This window comes from Vulpes vulpes, chromosome 8, assembly GCF_048418805.1.
Source record: "Vulpes vulpes isolate BD-2025 chromosome 8, VulVul3, whole genome shotgun sequence".
NCBI classification, from domain to species: Eukaryota; Metazoa; Chordata; class Mammalia; order Carnivora; family Canidae; genus Vulpes; species Vulpes vulpes.
In genome coordinates, this window is record NC_132787.1 from 68,268,205 (window position 1) to 68,289,242 (window position 21,038).

The following is a 21,038-nucleotide window of genomic DNA, read 5'->3' on the forward strand; positions in this document are numbered from 1 at the left end:
CCTGATGTGGGATTCGATCCCGGGTCTCCAGGATGGCGCCCTGGGCCAAAGGCAAGCGCCAAACCACTGCGCCACCCAGGGATCCCCGGAATTATTGTTTAATACCATAATGCTGATAAATAGCTGCTGGAAGGTAATATAAACTTCATCTAGCCAAATTAAAGGGGTAGCTCAGCTAGATCTTTGAGAATATCTTTATGATGTATTCCAAATAATATATGTAATAAAAAGCTATTAAAGGCTATTCTTTAACTCAATACAACATATTGAGTGCCAGTTCTATATCACATACTTAATGTGACTTTTGGAGTATAAAATGCACTAGAATACAAATATAAAAAAGACTAATGAAAAATGTGGAGTGGAGAAAATAGAACAAAAAATCAAAAACACATGTTATCCTTGCTCTGCCTCCAAGAAATCTCATGCCTCTGGACATTTAGTATCCTATAAATGGGTATAGTAAGGCATATTTCTATTTCAAACAGTCTTAGTTTTCACCATTTTAGTTTTCAAAGTATCTGAAGAATCAGAGGTAAACGAAAATATAAGAAACTGATAATGTTTGGAATTCCATCTGTGGTATCTCAGAGTACATATTCTCACTGCAATAGACTTCAAGTGTTCTTCCTTAAAACCTTCAAAATGGGATTCTTAACACTAACGATTTATTGAAGTGATCTTTGAAAGTATTCCTAGTATCACCATTTATCCATCTCCTTTTGCTGATAAGAAAACAGTCCTTTAGATGTGAAGTGACTATATAACTACTTAGTGGTTAAGCCTCCTGACCTCCAGTTCTTGTCTCACACTGTCAGGCTAAGCTTTCTTTTGCATTTGGAACTACACACATGTGTAGTGCATTTTAATCTCCCAGAGCATTGAGGCATGGTAGGGAGGCAGCCTGGTTTTGGAGAGCAGAGGTGGGAGGATACAAAAGGGCAGATGGCCACAAGACTCAGAGGAGGATTCTTGCTCTGCTAATCACTTGTTCTACTTGCCCTACGCTCCTAGCCCTGGTGGCCCTTCTCTTCTCCATTACCCTTTCTAATCCTCATTCTCTTGTCCTCTTGGCACCAGCCTGATGGAACTGATCAGTGTTTTGATGGTGGCTCTGTGTGCTGTTGACCTTGGCCAGTCAATCTGACCTTGTATTACCAGCTCTGCCTCCTTGAAGAGGATGAATGACAAATTGAAATGCTCAATCAGGGAGCTTAAATTCAGTACAGCTGTTTTGGCTGGTATAATATTTTTAAAAATTAAAATTGAGTTTCTTTATACTAGACCCACATATTCCAATTTGTTGTATACTCTATCATTGCCTACTACATTAAATCTGCTTTTTCTATGTGTTTCTCAGACCTGCCTGGCCCCTGAAAGCACTTGAGTGGGCAACCAGAGACTAGCATTTTCCTGACAGACTCCAACAGGCAGATATGGGTTCCTTTGGGTAGAACTCTTTTTCAGCTGCCTGTGAGTCTCTTTTAAATCCAAAGTGCACTGTAGTATCTTTTATTGGTCAGAGTTTAGCACCATGTGACCAAAATCATAGTGTTCTATACTCCATGGTGAGTGTCAGAGGGCTCAAGTGAGAGTGTAGGTCATAAGAGCAGTCCATAGGGGAAAATGGATCAAAACAACCCAGTTAAAATACATTATTGTGAGTGCTTGAAGCAATAATTTACTAATAGCACCCTGCTTTTCTGACATAAATGTCTAATATCACATATGAACTAGTAATACTTGGTAAATCATTAAAAGCTGCCCATATTTGTGGTTCTCCTGGATGTAGGACTCCAGAGAAGGTGCAAGATCACGCAACAGTATACTTCCCCTTTGCCCCAACATGATTTTTCACTCCAATCCTCTTCCATCCAGGTTGCCAACTTGGCCTGTTCCATTTCCAACAATGAGGAGGGGGTGAAATTAGTCCGGATGGCAGCCACCCAGATTGACAGCCTGTGTCCCCAGGTAAGCCTCATTCACTTTGTTTCAAAAGCCCATTGGTGTCCTAATATTCGAGGTCTTCTCCATTGAGGCCCTCATATCTTTCCTTGCCTTGCCTTGCCATCATTCCTGGGCTATTTCAAGGTCTTTCTCATAAAGAATTTCTAACTGCTCCAGCCTTCAAAATTACTGTAGTAATTATTGTGTTTTTCACTCATATTGACTTTGTTCTGTTTATTTGGGGGCTATATTTAAATGCTCCATATCTCTTTACCTTGTCTCATCTAAATTCTAACCTTGCACGTGTAGGACAGGAGTTAGCTTTCTACCACACCTGTGCTAAGGAAATACAACTTGTACCAGTACACACTTCTTGAAACCTGAGGCCAATTACTATATCTTTAAACAAAACAAAGCAAACGAAAACTAATGGTAGTCGATAATGTACTTCATCTTTTATGTTTTTGATTATCTTCTAAACACTGAGAACCCACTTATCTGTAGCAACCACCAGGTCCAGGGTTTCAATGTGGTCTTTGACCTTCTGGTTTCTTTCTTGAATAGTGTAGTCAGTATGTTTCTGGATTGTTTCTAACAAATAGGTCATCAATGCTGCTCTCACACTGGCTGCCCGACCACAGAGCAAAGTTGCTCAGGACAACATGGATGTCTTCAAAGACCAGTGGGAGAAGCAGGTCCGAGTGCTGACAGAGGCTGTGGATGACATCACCTCAGTGGATGACTTCCTTTCTGTCTCAGGTAATCCCAAATAGGACCCTTCCAAGGCAGCTGGAGGGGAACAGATTAGGAATATTTTATAAAGGTCATGGGTCTCTTTTTCAAATGCTCTTCTTGGCCCTTTGAGCTTTCACTTCTCTCTGGAAATGTGATTGTAACATTCTCTTAGAAATTCTTCTTTTAAGTGCACATTATTTCAAAACACTGAGTCAAAGCATTTGAGGGGAAAACACAACTTTCTGATAAAGAGATCAGCAATCTGAAAAGAATATTTAAGGTGACATAGATTCTTTTTTAGTTCCTAGAGTTTTTAAAGCAGGTGGGCCCTTGTATCCATCTGAATTACCCATCTTGAAAAAGGGGGTGGTATGTGAGATTGGTTAATCTTCATGGTTTATATTTAAGAATCAAAAAAACAATCAGCTAGCCCAGTTTGGCTATGTTTAAAGGGGTCTTTTTTCCCCAGTAAGTGAAGTCACCCAGGTTTGTGATAAGGCAGGTAGAAATACTAGTTATCAAATATACACCTTAGGAGATACTTTGGAGCTATAGAGGTTTTGAACACTTATCTATGAGAATGTGTAAGAAAGTGAGAGAAAATAAATAGAACCAGTTGCTGCTTGAAATTGTGACTTTTTTTTCTTTGTAAATGAAGCCAGACTGAAGGATGTTAGTATATTTGAATAACCATGTAGTCAATTTGACCTTTAATGGCACTCATCAATGCTGTTTCAAAACTGGGCTACCTGCCAGCAAATGGGCCTTTGTCCAAACACATTTGGCACAGTTCATCTAGAAGAGTCTCTGTGGGAGGAATGGGAGAGGAGGTTGCTGGAAACATCAGCCTCCTTTGTGAGGCATTAAAATAATCAGGTGACCCTTGAAAATTCAAATGGACCAGATGTGGACTCTACCCACAGGTGGTCCTAGCCTTGACCAGGGTCTGCCTGTCTTTGGCTACCGGAGGCCTGACAGGAAAGGGGTTGCAGCACTCCTAGTGGGATTCAGGCAGAAGGGGCTTCTGATTGTAGTAATTTAGAAGGAATTTCTGGGGGAGGTTTATCATATTTGGAAATTTTGTCTAGGTGCAGTCTTTGCTTTTCATAAAAAAAAAAAAATCCTAATGGAGGCTTCTGTTTGAAGCTTGTCTGAGAGCGGCAGAGTCAAACCTGTAGGTCTGATAGATAATCAAAACCCAAGTTTGAAACCATGGAGAGCAAGAGAAGGCAGATGGAAAAAAATGAGGAACATGTGTTCGGTGTCTGTAATTTACCCGGCTCTCTGCTGTTTGCTTTAATTCTCCCCAAAATTCTGTAAGATAGGTATTGGTTTTCCAAGGCTTCCTTTGAGAAAACTAAGACATTGAAGGGATAGGTAATTGGGCAGAGATGCTATGAAAATCTAGATTCTTTTCAGAAGCTAGGTATTTTTCAATAAGTCAAGATAGCAGGAAATTTCCTTTGACAAGTCCAGCTTTCACTGTGGTTCTCTTCTCCCCATCTCTGGTATCCTCATTCCACTCTCTCATTTATTTCAGAAACATTTCTGGTTTTTCATTTCCAAGCTATAGTTTGGTGACTTTTCAAGCACTTAAATATCCCTATATCTGTGGGTTAGCTGATGAAGAACTCAATATGTTGCCATTTCTGAGATTTGCTTTGGTGATACCTGAGTCCTAACAATGTAAAAGATATGAGAAAATACATATCATGTGAGGTACTTAGAAATTGTTTAGATAGGCATGTTGGAGATTTGGGTGGTGTGGAATAAATGGGTGGCCACCCCTGTCTAGTATCTAGTCAGTCTTTGCAAGGATGAATGTAGTGGCCCCAAGACAGGGCAGGGGCTCTCCCTAACCAGCCTCAGATCTCACAGCAATCCTGATAGCGCCTGGAAATTTTATTCTGCATCCCCTTTTGCGTGCAAATGAGTAGAAAATATTCATGGACTACCTATCCCAGTGAGGAATCATTTCAGAACTTTAAAAACTTCCCAACTTTTCCTTTTCTTTAAATACATGTACAAAAATTTCTGAAGGTAGGGAAAAGCAAAGTGAGGAGGTCTTATCTCCGACTGTTTCAATACGCAAAGCTTTTCCTAATTTTCTTCCACCAGCCCTGCCTCTTTGCCACCTTTCTCCCTGCCATTGCTTTGTGCATCTCATTATTACCAGCAACAAGAAAAGGCTTTGGCTTCCGCTGATAACACTGTGCAGTCCAACCCCAGTGGTACAAATGCCGTGGCATGCCATAACGGGAAAATGAACAGGTGCTGTCAGGGAGCCAGGCTTGGCAGGGCCTGCTGGAGCATGCTTTTGGAGTTGACAATTGGAGGTGGCAGGTACCTTTCCACAGCCGGGCTTGACAAATAATGACACAGCCTACTCTCTCCTGCTGGTAGGCTATGGATACGGCCCAGTTGTTGGGGAAACTACTTCTTATCTCCTCTCCCGAGCTGAAGCCAAAACATTTGCATCAGTAAATTGCAAGTTTGGCCCAGGAGATGTTTTGGAATGGCATTAATGACATTTTATGTATGCGTTTCTTCTTAAGGGAATATCTATTCTGGCAGAAAGCTCTATTTTAAAAACAAGCAAAGATCTTTGTTTTTAAAAGACTACAGTTTTGTTTTGTTCATGCTACCTGAACCTGTGTGCCTGAGTGCTTAATTTGTCCATATGAAAAGCAACAAGTTTGAAGAGCAATGATCTAAGCTAATAACATTACAGGAGCAAAACCAATTTTCAGATGTGGCCCGGGCTCATAAAAACGTGGAATGGCTGTGTTAGAACACTTAAGTTTTTCCCACTGGGTAAAAACTACAATTTTTAATAGTGTTTTAAAATGAGTGTCTTAGCATTAACCATGTGACAGTTTAATTCTTGGGTTTGGCTCAAAAAAATAGCAGGCCTTAAGATCTGAGGAAGAGATTAACTCAATCCCATAATATCCAAGATTTTTGTTTTGTTTGTCTTTTCTTATTTTTCTTTTGACTTCAGGGTCTTGAGTTTGTGTGAATTTTTAAAGGGAACAGTGAACTTTGATTTTTGAATTTAGAATCTATACCTTTGAGGTTTATGATATTCAGGTAGTTTGGTCATCAGTGATTTTTATAACAAAATTACGTCTTTTCTGAAATAGTAAGGTTCCAAAAAAATTCAAGCAAGTTTATGATATGTTTAAAAATCGTACTTCATATCTGAGTGTAATATCCAAAGAACCTGAGTGGTTTTTCCCAGCAATGGAGCCCTCTCTAGAAACCCTCTGCTTTTTATTATTACTTTTGCTGCTGTATTCTTTTCTAGTTGGGACAGCATTCCTGTCTTCTTGAGTTCTTCTTTTTGAAAATTCCTTAGGATAAAAATACATAATGGTCTCTTTTCAATGGACATGTTTATGCAGTGTTTTTTCTTTGATTACCTGCTGTGTATAAGGCACTGTCAGGAATGCAAATATGAATCAAATGTGAGAGTCTGCCTTCAAATAATTCACTGTATCTTTTGATAGATCCTAGACCATTGTGCTTCCAAATTTGTGGCTCAAAGACATGAGGATGGAGGGAGAAGGAAAAGAGGGGAGAAGTTATTACAAGGGGCTTGGGAATCCATATATATACTATGTAGGATCTTTTGATCAAATAACGTGTCTATGTGAACAGGTCCTTTTCTTAAATACATTGTTCAAAGTGAGCTTAATAAAATACAAATCTATTTTAAAAAATCCTAAATCCTAACTTTTACATATACACCATCTACCGTATAACTACTATTAGGAGGAAATTGTGTTTCATTTTTCCATAAAAGGGATATCCCTAATTGGAAAAAGCTGGGAAATGCTGAGTAAACTATCTTAGCATTTCAAAAAAACAAAAACAAACCCAAAAACTTATTAAGAAAAATTAGTCAATAAATAGTAAAATCTATACTTTATTCATTTGGCATGATTAACTAAACTAACCACTGAACAAATTAGTTGATTTGTCTAATTAAAGCAATGCTTTTGATATCCTATATTCCCAGCTTCTGCTAGCCTCCTTCAAATATGTATCATTTCTATCTATTAAAGCCTATTCTTACATCTTAATTAAATTAGTTGCACATTTCCAGTTTGGGAAATAGGTTTTAAAGAAAAAAAAAGAACCTTATCACTTCATTTCAAGATACTAGGTCATAGTGGGCTTCTTAGAATTAATATTTTTTTTTATCAACACCAGAGAGATTATTAGGATCTAATATAATTAACACACTCCATCTCTGTTCTGCATTCAGAGCAGAGATGGAATCCAATTTCAATCTATCAGCTATGCTGTGGAAAAGCAGTGGCTATTGCTGTTCTTCTACTGTGTTATTCAAAGAAAATAGCAGATGGATGCATGTTTTTGTCATGGAGGCCCACCCAGTTGCTTACATTTGGGGACAAGGGCACATTTGAATAGTCTGGAGAGATCCAGCAGGGTAGTAAGTTGGGCAGTAAGAGAGGCCTTTCAAAATCAAACTTTTGAATTTGAAATCCTATGCCAAGTTTTATTTGAGGAAACCTTTTTCTCAGGTGTCCTGTTAAGTGAGTTTGGATGATACAATCCAGGATCTCAGAAAGGCGTGGTTTTCAGAAGTTCCTTAACCAAACTGAAAACTTCTTAAAGTCTGTATTTTCATAACTATTTCTGTTTTACTCAGGAAAATGTCAGCATTCAGAAAGTACTACTTTTTGTGAGTTTAAAAAATCTGGATATTAAAATTAAAATATCTCAGACTTTCTGTTTTAATTTCTATTTGAAATTAAAGAACTAGAGAATGTAGAAATTTCTGATGGTTTGAATGAAGAAATCATATTGTATAAGGTCAAAACAGAGGTTCCATTATGAAAAGTAAGTTATACTTTGCAAGTTTCTTCCTGGGTTCCTGAAAGATCAGATATTCCTTCTGAGTGACTAGCCTAGTAATGAAAGTAGGAGAGATCCATGGTGGAGACTGGTGTGGGCTCAGTACCTTCCCCTCTTTCTGTTTTTAGAAATTTTTAATTCAGAGCTAGCCTGAGAAAATTCCCAAGGAGGTAATAATTTATTTTAATCCTTTATTAACTATTTATTGAACTTGACAGTTATAATTTTTAAAAAGTTATCAGATTACTTAAGACTGTTTCTCACTTGTTCTCCTTTTAAATAGTGAGTAAATGTGTGTGTGTGCACTCACACATGCACCTCTTTGGCTTAAGTAGTTTTCTTTCTACAGAACACAAAACTTTTCAACATTTCCTTAAAATTATGTTTTCTAAAGAATATTCAAGGGACATAATTACAGATCTCACTTTGGACATAAGAAATAAAAATTGCATATGTGCAAAACCATAAGGGACCGGATTGCATATTTTCTCTATGCTACTAGAGAGTGAAAGTCCAGCCTGCCTGCCTGGATTCTACTTTGGGCAATGAGAGAGAGAGAGATCCCTGACCTTGACTCTAATCTGAGGGAACTAGTCACAAGACTGGATTTTATTTTAACTGTGGAGAACACTGCCATCTTCTTCTTCTGGTCAGTTTGCCTATTTTATATACCATGTGCATGACATGACCTTAAAAGACTGATGAGGTGGCATTCGTCATTTTATAATTTCCCTTAAATGTCTCCTTAATAAAAACATGATCAAACAAGCATGCACCCGAGCTTGATTCTGGTCATGTTTGGAAATGTTTCTATCTGATCAGGTTGGCTTCATGCTAACTGCCACCCCCCCCTCTCTCTCTCTCTCTCTCTCTCTCTCTCTCTTTTGTTTTCCTTAAGATTTATTCACTTATTTGACAGAAAGAGTGCAAGTGCAGAAGTGGTGGGGAGGCAGGGGGAGGAGTAGACGGAGAGGGACCCTGATGCCATGGGGCTCCATCCCAGGACCTGACCCCATGACCAGAGCTGAAACCAAGAGTCTGGTGCTTAACTGAGCCACCCAGCCACAGCTGCTGCAACCACTCTTAAAATGTAATACATCTCAAACATTGAAAGCAATGTTCAAAGTATGGTCCCCATACCCCCCCACAGCATTAGCATCACCTGGAACTAGGTAGAAATGCACTCCAGACCTACTGAATCAGAAATGCTAGTAGGAGTGGCTCCTTGGCATTCTGTATGATGCTGTGAGCCCTCTAGCTGGTGCTCAAATTTGAGAACTGCTACTGTAATTTTAAACTATATTATTTAAATATTAGTGTTATAAGGTATGTATTGAGATGTGCAAGGTGATGTCTCATGAAGTTGATGAATCTCTTATATTTCTTAAGTGTGCGAGTGGTATAAAATCATATAAATGTGTGTGTTTCCTCTACAGAAAATCACATCTTGGAAGATGTGAACAAGTGCGTGATAGCCCTCCAAGAAGGGGATGTGGACACCCTGGACCGGACTGCAGGGGCCATCAGGGGCCGGGCAGCTCGAGTGATACACATCATCAATGCTGAGATGGAGAACTATGAAGCTGGTGTTTATACAGAGAAGGTTCTGGAAGCTACAAAATTGCTTTCTGAGACAGGTAAACATGGATAGTAGATTCAACCAGAATGTCCATGCCATGATTAATTTCCATATTTGAATAAATCTTTCTCATTATCTTTTATAGGCCTCTGTGCTTCTAAATTATAACTGACCAGATCCTCTTGGTTTCTTAAGTTTGAATTTGAATAACTTTACCAGGATAACAACTTTATTGCTTTGCATGTATATATCACTTTATAATTTTCACCTATAATCTCACTTGATTCTTGCAAGGGCCTTGTGAAGTAGGCAGATTTTTACTATCTCCAACTATGGGTGTGAAAGTGGAAGTTTAAATGACTCAAGAGACTGGAGGAAAGGTCACAAGTCTAGAAAACAGTGGAGATGTGATGGAGACTTGGAATGTTGAACTTGAAGCTATTTCTCCATCTATTTCTTGAGAAGCTAGGACCTTGAGGAAAGAGAAAGCATAAAGTTTCCAGGTAGTCTCAGGATATGAAATGCTCGAGGAAAGGGGGTGGTGGCTACTGTAAAAGGGTCAGAGTTTGAATATGTGCCTTGTCCCTCTAGGAAAGTCTTCCATACCCTCTTCTAAGGCATGTGCTGCCCACTGGGGGATCACTGATGTGGGAAGACTGGGTAACTCATGGGAGCCTTTCCTAGCTCTGGTGTATTGGGACTGAGAAAAAGGGCTTATTCTCACTGAGTTAGTGGAACAACTCATTCCTTTGAGTAGTTATGTCAAAGACTGACCAATTTTTAGTAGTTTTTGCTCTTGACTAATGTCACTGGGCTTCAGACCCTTTCTCAAATCCCTAATACCATGTGTATTTATATATGTATATATGGGGTGGGGAGAGCAGTGCTTAGAAAGTACAGGGAAGGAGTGAACACAAAGGGATAGGAAAAAAGAAGTTTATTTTGGATGGGGTTGTGAATAGGTAATGAACTGGGTCCTCTGTATGCTCACAAGGACCTCCCCTAAAACTTCAATGGGGGCCTTTCCTAGTCTGTAGATGGACTGTGGAATCTATTAAGATTTAAAAAAAAAAATGTGTTTCTGAAAGGTCAGATAAAGCAGTGTTCCAAGTGCTACATGATACAACACGTTAGTTGAAATAGGTTTCCTCCTACCGGGAAAAGGTTATTTAAAAAGACCCCTGTAGATGTTTGTTTGTCTTAAATAGCAAAGAAAACAGCAGATAAATGCAGACCTTTGTTGTTCTGTCTGAAATATAAGCAGGAAAGAAATAAGGTAACATCACATAATAAAGAGCAACAGTCCAGGGATTGTTGAGAATCATCACAGATTTAGTAGAAATAATAACGATTAATAAGATATGTCCGCATTTTAAGTAGTTGAAATTTAGCACTGTTTTCTTTCAAATAGGCTTGTCCTTTGCCTTCAATAAAACAGCACAAAGCAAACCATTTGGTTTCTTTCCTCACTTGGAAGAATTAGAAACGGGCAATTTACTCTCCAATAGAAGGACTTTTTTTCTTCACCCTTCAGAGGACCCTCTCATGTTTCTGTGCCTCTCAGTTTCTGGCCTGTTAGCTGTATTCTGTTACAAATTCTCCAGCTTCACATGGTGTATTACCTACATAGCTGCACTCCCTTGGATCTGACACTGGTGAAAGAGTAGCAGAGAGGGTGGAAGTCATGAAGACAGGTGGAAGACAGGAAGACATGAGCACATGCCTGCTCATGACTGGTTGGAATGTTCATTGTAACAGATGAAAGACACAGAAAAAGTGCCAATTTACATGGGACTTTGCACACCGAGAACTCAGGTATTGTTTAAGAGACATTTTGGAATTGTTTTCTCATTGTATTTTGGGTTGCTCTAATGAACAGAAGGTACAGTGCCTAGTAGGTCAAAATCTGCTTAAAGGCAAGGCAGTCTGCTTAGTTGATTGAAATATTTTTACATGATTTTCACTCAAACTTTTGAAATGTAAGTAATTTTCTGGTTGCTTTTTAAACAACAAAATCAATGAAATATGAAACGTAGCAATCCATCGAGGATTGTTGTTGATCACCAAGATTTTGCTCTTATTTGTTGACTGTCAGAGCTTTTAAAACTCTCATTTCAACCCCTCCTTGCAGTGACTGAATATTTTGGGGACTTAACTAAAGGCACACTTGAGATTCTGGTGTCCACATACAATTCTTAATTGAACAGAGAAGATGCACGAGGTTTTTAAATACTTTTCAAGAATTATTGATAATAACTAGGAAAGTCTTCAGGTAGAAGAGATTGAAATAGTTTCTACACAACTGTAATTGAAAACACAGGAATATGCGTCAAGGAAAAATAGATATTGGTGTGCTAAAACCTAGAATATACAATGTGTATACATTATTTTGCTTCTTTCCTCAGTTTTCTCTAAACAGAAACAATATTGCTTCTGATGAGTAACTAGAGAGATTATCAAAGAAATGAAAGCAAAAGCTTGAGCTGTTAACTCACTGGTGCTAATGAAAATTGTTAGGACTATACTAGATCTTTGGAGTTGGAGGAAGATGGTAGGAGCAGTTCTGTGATATGGTTGTGTGGTTTTGTTGAATTAGCCTTCTGGTCACTGTGTGGCTGTGCGTATCATGCATGTCCAGATTTCTATCTTTGGACTAATGCTTTATTTCTGATTTTTTTTTTCTAAATTAGGGCCACAGTGAAATGTTCACTTTAAAAAAAAATGATCTTATCAAATTCTGTCCTGAGTACATTTTATTTCAGGGATAGAACACAGGGGCAGTGAGAAAGGAGGGAGGTGCCAAAAGGAAGGATGACAAAAAAGGAGTCCAGAACATGGAAGACAAAATGTCACATTTTCTTCTGTCTGCCACAACCTACCTGATTCTACCCAATTTTATGTCAGAATTGTTACATTCAAGACCTTAAGGCAGACGTTCTCCATGTCTACCACTGACCATTTAGTCTAGATAATTATTCCTTGAGGGAGGGGAGCTGTCCTTTGCATTACAGGATACCTAGCACCCCTGGCCTCTACCTATTAGTTGCTTAGAGGACCTCTTTTTTTCTCTATTCCAAGTTATGACAATTAAAAGTATCTCTAGACATCGCCAGATGTTCTTGAAGGGTGGGCAAAATAACCACCATTGAGGATAGCTACTCCAAGGGAAGAAATATCCCCAAATAGTGACAAGTTTAAACAAGGAAAAATAGAACTTATAAACTGTGGCCACAGGATAAAAGAAGTGAAGGGGGTGGGGTAAGAGAGGAATGACATATATATTACAAAGAAAAAATCTAAAAAAGGGCTGAACATTCCAAGTCTTGACTAGACCAGACTTTGCTGCTGAAGGGGTTTGCAAACATAGGCCAGCCTCCGTTTAGACAAGTAAATGTTGCCAGGGAGGGCCTCTGCAGAAGGACTCCCATTTTACCACCTGGCTGCCTTCTCTGAGTGGCTAGAAATTGAAAGGCATCCAAAGAGTGACATAACAGTCTGTAGTTGATTTTTTTTCTTTACTTTCTCAGTAAAGCTAGTGTTGTGTTGAAAAATGCTTTTTGTTTTTATGAATGCTGAATGAAATTTGAGAAAATAATTTTGTGGATTATTAGTATGCTAAAATCCTAGGGCAACATTATATAAAATTTTACCTATTTTTATAAAACTATCTAGGGTGAAAACACACAAACCCAATCTACATTATAGCCATTAAATACTTACATAGCATATTTGATGGGCTCTTCAATAAAACCTGAATTATAACAAGTTGCCAACAACTGGTAGGAAGCGCACACATGGTTGACTAGACCCATCATCAGAGATCTCATTTACAAAGTCAGATTGCTGCAGGAGGTTGAGTGGGGTGAAAGTACATTCAGTGATAGCATATTTAGATGTATAAAGAGGAGCTCATCTTCACTGAATGGATTATATTGAAATGTCATTTTTATAAATTTGATATCTGAGGCAAGTTTGTGGCAATGTGAATGTGGTTGGGTTGAGAGATCTTTGAGATTCTGCCAACAGTTCCCTCTTCAGAGGGCACAAATAAAATGAGGGAGGGAAAAAAAAAGAGGAAAAAGGAAAATAAATGTTTAATGAGGACTCCATGTCACCTCCATATGTGGAGATTAAAATTCCCATATTTTGGAAAACATGTGGTCCAAACAGATAGTATGGTTTTCTTTCTTTATCTTTCTTCCTCCCCACTTTCGCTCTCTTTTTCTTTCTCTCTCTTTTTTTTTTTTTTTTAATTAAGACTATTTTTTAGAGCAGTATAATGTTCACCACAAAACTGAGGGGAAAGTACAAAGATTCCCTATCCACTCTCTGACCCTACACAAGCATAGGCTCCTCTATGATCAAGATGCCCTACTAGAATAGTATATTTGTTATAATTAAAGAAACTGCCCTGACACATCATAATGGCCCAACGTCCATAGTGTATAATTTTGTTCACTCATGTTATACTTCCTATGGATTTAAGCTAATGTATAATGACCTGTATCCATTATTATGGTATCATACTGTATATTTTCATTGTCCTCTGTGCTCCACCTTTTTACCCCTCTCCGCCAACACCTCACCCCTGGTACCACTGATCTTTTTACTGTGTCAACAGTATCGCCATTTCCAGAACGTCATATATTTGGAATCATACAATATATATACCCTTCTTAGATCGTCTTCCTTCACTAAATAGAGGTGGTATAATTTTTACTTCCATGCGTTTGTAATGGAAAGTTAAAAAGTTTTCATAAGAACAAAGAGGGATTTTTTTTACACCATTTCTATGTATATTTGCCTAGAAAATATAAGCAGAATAGCAAATAGAAGGTACAAAAATTGGAAATATTAAAGAGGGGGTAAAGCTGTGTCAGCACAGTCCAGATTAAGAATAAGAAGAACTCATTTCTTTGACTTTTAGCAACTATAACTTGAAACTAATTAATACCTGTAGGCCACAGCTTCTCCTATGTTGCCTGATGTTTTGTCATCCAAGGATGGTCAATGTCCTGGTTTTTTTGTTTTGTTTTGTTTTTTAAATAAATTGTCACTGTTTCCTGGCTTTCCAGTGATTACAACTAACATGGACAATTGTTGCCCCATGAATCCTCTGTTTGAAGCCTTTGCTTTATCAAGACACATATGATCATTATTTTCTAGGCAAAATATATCCATGCTTGCTTCTTCTACTCTCCCTCCTGCGATGTTCTTCTTTTCTTCCTCCCTCTCTGCATCTATATACTGAACTTATACTTTAAGACATGGCTCATTCTCAGTTGAAGATAACAGGGAACTGTATCAGTCTTTCAATGTTCAGTATGTCCTCTTCAGTGTCTGCTTTAGTGGTCCACAACTAGGTTGTCCAGTCCTAGAGGCAGGTGTTTCTATAAGTACCTAGGACCTAGAGCAGTGTTATCACATAGTTAACATTTAGTGTACATAAATTGATAACAGGAATATAAAAATTTAGGATATTATGTTTCTCTAATTTTCAGTAGAGAATATGTCCACTAGCAGCCTTTGTCTTTCAACTCAAGAGTCTATGATAGAGACTTCCTTTCCTCCCCACACTTTATATGTAGTAAAAGGAGAGCAATCTGCTTGACCACCTGGGGTATAGACTGATTTCTGTTGCTAGTGGGATTAGGTTTTATGATTGGATAGGTCTGGATGACCTGCCTGTCCCAGGGGCTGGATTGTGGAGGGTGTAGACAGAGGTAAGGTCAACATCAGAAAGAGGTGGTAGGGACAGCTTATTGAGAAGACAAAACGTTAGATATTATGGACAAGAAAGGCCATTACAGCCTAAGTCACTTCTCCATGACTGACTTTGAAATTAGATTATGAAAGTAATGGATTTCAACAGAAGCTGTAATGACCAAGATTGTTTACCCTACACATCTTTTAAATGCATTTTAATATAACCTTGACTGTTGGCATAAAGTATCTTATTTCTCTTGGAAAGGTCCAAATGATTAGAATATGCAGGAAATATCTTACTTGTTTGGTGGGTGTGGTATTCATGGTTTTGAGAAATCAGAAGTATAGGAGAAATGAGAAGTTAATTGCATCTACTTAACAGTCCTTCAATAGGCAATTTATAGTTTGTCTCAGTGCCTTTTCTGTATTACCGAAACCTAGATTCTCTAGATATCTGGCTGATGTGCTTTAATATCTGTATTTACTTTATCCTGAAGCAAATGCAAAGTTTCTGGCTCAGAGGACAAACTTACTACTTACGGCACCAGTTTCCCATGCCTCATTCTCTGTCTGAAGGCAATGCGATGAGGTAAGGTGAATTCCACACATGCAAAGGAGGTCAATGCTACAGGAGAGGAACCACACAATTATGCATCTGGGAGCTCATCTAGGAATTGGTGTTCACAGTCTCCTTCCCCTCCTGAGAGGAGGAGAGAAACCTTTGCTCTTTAATGTTAATAAACTCCCTCCAGGAAAGGTCCCCTACCTGTTACAACCCTTTGGGATATAAATGACTATTTCCTGATTTTATTCCCCTTTAAAAGGTAAACACACATTTCTGCAGAGATAAACATGTAAATCTCTCTCCCGGTTCTTTCACTATTTTTGGACTGCTATTGAGTCATGCTTTCAACCAGGTTACTTGTCATTTTAGCTCAGAAAACCCTGGCCAAGCAAAAACATGAAAGTATCTACCCCGCATTGGTCTGTTCATAAATAATGCGTTCTGCTAGAATTCAGACATGTCCAGCTCTCTTAACATGGGGTGCTGAAGGGCCATAGGAGAGGATACAACTTGAGAAAGTAAAAGATGCATTTTTAGGCTAATAATAAACCTCTAATGTGGAAGTGGAAATGGGATGAGGTGGATATAGAAAGGCCAATGATAACACAATTCATGGGCCATAAGTTTGGAGCAACATAGTGGAACAAATAGCACTTTTCTAGTGCCTGTTTGTCAAAGTAAAACCAAAAGGAAGGATCTTCATTTAATTCTGTGTGAGTCACATAATGGGTTTAGAATCCTAGGGACTGCAAACACCATGGTACTTCTTTGTCACTTGATGTGCATCTGGGGCATCCGTGGCAGGAGGGCCTGTGATTCTATGTAGCAGGGCTAGTATTGGTGTCCTTAGGAATTGGTGGCCAGGATATATTGATTTTTGTACAACTGAGGCAGTGGGGTGTTCCCTTCACCCAGATTCTCTGCCACATCAGTAATAGTTATTTGAATCCTAGAGAAGAATTGCTGACATGTGATATGTCATTTGAATAGCCCAGAAACAGTTTGATTTGGAAAAATGGGAAACTTTGCTTGTGGCTGGAAGACCTGGCATAACAGAAGGACATAAAAACTCAAGTTCTGTTTATTCTTGTCAACTCCAAAATTAATCTCCTCACCTGGTTTGCCTTTCTGTATTTTACCTGTTCCCCAGCACTAGCTGGATTCCTCCTTGTCAGTGAATTCCTCTCTAGCCACACCAGGCAATCCCACTTCTCTGTACTCTCACTACTCCTATTATCTGTGTTATAAGGCACCTACCACATTCTCCACTGTGTTGAAAGCTCCGTTTGCCCATTTGTCTCTTAATGTCACTATCTGCCTGTCTGCCTTTCTATCTAGATAGGTCTGTATTATGTATTGCTTCCTAATTAAATGTTAACCCCTTGAGAACTAAGACCACCTGTAATCTTCCAGGCTGATTATAATTAAAGCTCCAAAATGTTTAACATAAATGAAAAATCTAACTAACACTGTATACCATCTTATTTGAGAGGTTATATCCTTTAAAAAAATTATGCTTAATGATCAAGGTCAGAATCTTAGCAGTCATTTTATAACATCTTAATCCTTTAACTCTCACTAATGCCAAATTGAATTGTAGTTACCAAGTTTGGTCTTCACAGACACTATAAACTCCATAAAGCACCGTGTTCAATTCTTTATTCATCCCTTAAGTTTCAGAATTAAATGTGCCATTCTTTCCTTTTAACTTATAAACCATTTGTGATTATTTTTGAAACACTTATCTTAAAATATAAGAACTGTCCAAGCAAGCATTTCTTTCCCAAGGGAAAGGAACTTGTGTCTAGACAAGAGCAGATGGATGCTCCCTGATTCTCTTAGGGTAGTTATCATGAATGAAATTTAGAGTTTTTTTCCCCTCTTCTTCTAGGCAGTTCTTTTTCATCTTTCACCAAACAATTCAGCTCATGGGTTATGTATGGCCTTCTGGAGCTTGAATTTGATTTTGATGTTTGAAATGTACATTATCATTTTCTAAACATGAATTTATGAAAATGGCAGCCTTCAGGAACTCCCACAGAGGGAACAGATGACTGACTCTGACGAAAGAAAGTCCAAGAATACACACAGGATGGGGGGAAAAATACACATAGGATGGAAGAATTAGGACTAGCTGGAATGATGCTGATGGTTGTCTGGAGAGTAGAAACAGCTGACAAATAGTCACCAGGGAATAAGGAGCAGCTTAAACTGGGCTTCCTCTTTGCTCCCACTTTCTAGTGTTCAACATCTTCTAACCTAATTAGGAGTCATCAGGATAAAGCATGGTAAGTGTATCGCTGGTCTGGACAAGATAAAATTTAAATTTAGAGAATTTAAACATTTTTGGTACTATTCCCTCTACCACATTTCAAAAGGTTTTGAAAGGATACTTCACTCTAAATTCAATTAATCAACTAACATAAGTTTGATATAGGAGGTAAATACTTTCACAAGACTATTAGATTAAGTTGGAGGGTATTTTGGGGAGAAAATGAGGGAGAGAAACGAATTTTGATTTTTTCCAGTTATGAGCTTTATGATTTAAATCTCATAACTTTTAAAGCTCCCCTTTCCTCATAGATCTGATGAGGTCATAATAGATACAATGTTTAACACTGGCCTTCTTGGCAATCAAGATAAAATGGAAAATTCTAGGAATGAGTATATCAAATCTTGTCCTGAGGGCAGATTTTATTAGGAAATTCACTATTAAAAATATAAAACCATCCAAAAGATGATGTCGTCCTGCCAAGGAGAGAGAAGGGCACTGAATCAGGGAAACTAAGTTTTCAAGATAAGTTGCATGAACTTCCCAATTAGAGAGTTTAGCACTAATTTGAGTATTATTTTCAGTTTATTTTGCTCTCAGAAAGCCCACTTTTTGGTCATGAGTCATGTAGTTGTGCCTCTATCCAAAAGCTGGATGATTTTTCCCTCCTCATAAACAAGGAAACAGGTATATGGATTAGTAGATATAGAGACTCATGTGAAGATGATAAGTATAAGAGCTATTTTATGAATGTGAATCTTATGTGCTAGTTATGATGGTATCTTGCATATATTTCACTCTTTTCTGTGCCTTGAAGGTAAGATCATACTTGTTTTGTCATTGTATTCCCAGTAGCTAAGTACTGCCTAGGTTTATATAAAAAACTGTATACAATATCTGTTGAGTGTATTATTTTTAAACCTTTTATAAAACCTAAAGGGAAGCTATCATCCCTCTTTTAACACTTGAATAAACTGAGGTTCAAATTGGCTAACTTGTAAAAAAAAAAAAAATCAAATTTCAAGATTCATTTGCACATCTTCTTGGACCCAATAAATATAACAGAAACCTAGACCAAACATAGTTATTACAATTGAACATAAATTTTAGTATGTCCTGCTATTTTTACTAATATTTCCACTTCTGGCATAGCACATTCATTTAGGTACCTATTGCTATGTAACAAAGCATAACCAAGGCTTAATGGATTATAAACATTTGGTATCTCATAGTTTCTGTGAACCAGGCCAGGTACTATTTAGCTGTGTACCATTGCCTCCAGATCTCTCAGAAGGATGCAATCTTTTAAGGATCAAATGGCAAAAAAAGCTACCTCTAAACTCACTCATGTGTTGTTGGAAAGCCTCAGTTCCTCATTTGTTGTTGGACTTAGGGCCCCAATACCTTATTCACTGTTGACCAGAGGCCTCTCTCTGTTACCTGTCATAAAGACTTTTCCATAGATCAACTATATATCATCAGAGTAATCAAGTGAGAGAGTAAGAAAAGGCAAGCAAAATGGGAAGCTAGCATCTTCTTATAACCTACTCTCAGAAATGACATACCATCCTCCTTGCTATATTTTATTGGTTAGGAGCAAGTCACTAGTCTCAGCCCATGTCCAAAGTGAGAGGATCACACAGTGGCATGAATACCAGGAAAAGAGGGATCATTGGGGCCCATCTCAGAAGCTGTCACATAAGTAATTGCAAATGCGTAAAGCAGGGATGGACAATATGGTTGATGACTAACATAATTAGACATGTAGACAAATCCCACAACATGAACTTAATAGGGACATATCTAACTTCTGGCATAGTGTACCTATTTGCTTATATAATGGCTTCTAGAAAACAAAAGTTCCACTTAATCAAGATAGAGCTATGCAGTATATGGCCAGGAGTGAGGGTGGCAGGAGAACAGTGGAGCTACATACTGGAGAAAGGAAGGCCAAGATTGGCTCAAGGTGATTGGAGAAGAGATTTGGAGCAGAGGACAGATCTGAGAAGCTGTACAGAACCTGAAGCTAGTGTATAATTCAAAGATAACAATGTGCATGTCAAAGAGAAAGGAAAAAAAATACCTCACTAGGAAAAAATTTCCTCACTAGGAAGAATTTTATTTGACTTAGGTTCTGATACTCAAACATTAATCCCCCCCTCCCTCTCCCCTTTCCTCCCTCCCTCCTTCTCCTCCCCCCCCCCCATAACTAACTAACTAAATAAGTAAATCTTTTTTTTCCCTAAAAAAAATGAGAGGTCTAGATAACTCAGGAAACCCTATCCAAGTGCTTGAACAAAATTCTGGTCATTCATGTATCTTGAAGGAAAGCATCTATGTCTAATAGGAGTATATGCTTCTGTAAATACTTAGAGAAATGAAACAGCCATTATTCATGAGGTAGATGTATGGATACATTTGATTATCAAGCAGGTCAAAAAAAGATTCTAAGTTCAGAATTTTGAAAGATCCCTGTGTGTGTGGGGAGAACTTAGAATGCCCTCTAATAACTTAATTAATTAATATGATATTCTTTACTAAAACTACCGAACCAGTATAAAATGGTGGCTGGCTTCTTTAGTTTGTCCTTAGTTATTTTTGAGTGGTGCCAAAGCTACAAAAGTGTCATCACAGCTTCAGTTTGCATTGGACTTTTCTTCTCCACTGAGTATGACTTGGAGCTTCAGACTCTGATGGTCTCCTCACTAAATAATTATGCTTCACAGATGTGCTGAACTGTCAAGGTACACCCAGGGCCTTTTAAATGCCAGTCACTCTTTCCTTTAGGCAAATTTAGGCCCCCCAGTGGTTTAGATCTACTCCCCTATATACTCTCTTCTCCTATTACTGAACATCTAATTGGGGGCCACTTGAATAAAATCTCTTAGCAGTGTCTGATAAAAACCATTTTGGGGAAAGAATGCCTAATATATAGAAAGCACTTGAAACAGTACTTTCCTACTATAGGGGGATACTGATCTTGCTGCCAGAAAGTCTCTCCAAAATAATATCTTCTGACCCCAGTTATTCTGATAATGTTTAATTCTCTGACTCCAACTGTTAAAATGGAGGCATAGTAACTATTTGTTATTGGCAGGACAGTGGGGGGATATTATGTATTCCTCCATTGGAGTTGGCCAAAATTCCAACCCACTTTGGATATTTTATTTTCTCTCTAGATTTTTTCAAGTAAAAAAAAAAGATTTTTTCAAGTGTTCTCATTCTTTTTATTTTATATTTACATGTATTAGACTGGCTTTTCTCTAGAGCAGAGGGTCCTTGTTGATTTTCTCTTCTCTTCCCTTGACAATGAAGTTTGTGCAAGGAATACACTCACAAGATTGTGTTGG

The 21,038-nt window shown here is 38.1% G+C and overlaps 1 protein-coding gene across 6 annotated transcripts in view; it reads left to right on the forward strand.

The window, feature by feature from the left end:
* CTNNA2 (catenin alpha 2) overlaps window positions 1-21,038 on the forward strand; it is a 1,081,323-nt gene that overhangs the window by 966,494 nt on the left and 93,791 nt on the right. For all 6 annotated transcript variants that reach the window (XM_025994443.2, XM_072767039.1, XM_025994441.2 and 3 more), the window contains 3 exons: window positions 1,879-1,971; window positions 2,550-2,706; window positions 9,003-9,203. In XM_025994443.2, the coding sequence (XP_025850228.1) occupies window positions 1,879-1,971; window positions 2,550-2,706; window positions 9,003-9,203 (451 nt within the window). The remainder of the gene's footprint in view (window positions 1-1,878; window positions 1,972-2,549; window positions 2,707-9,002; window positions 9,204-21,038) is intronic.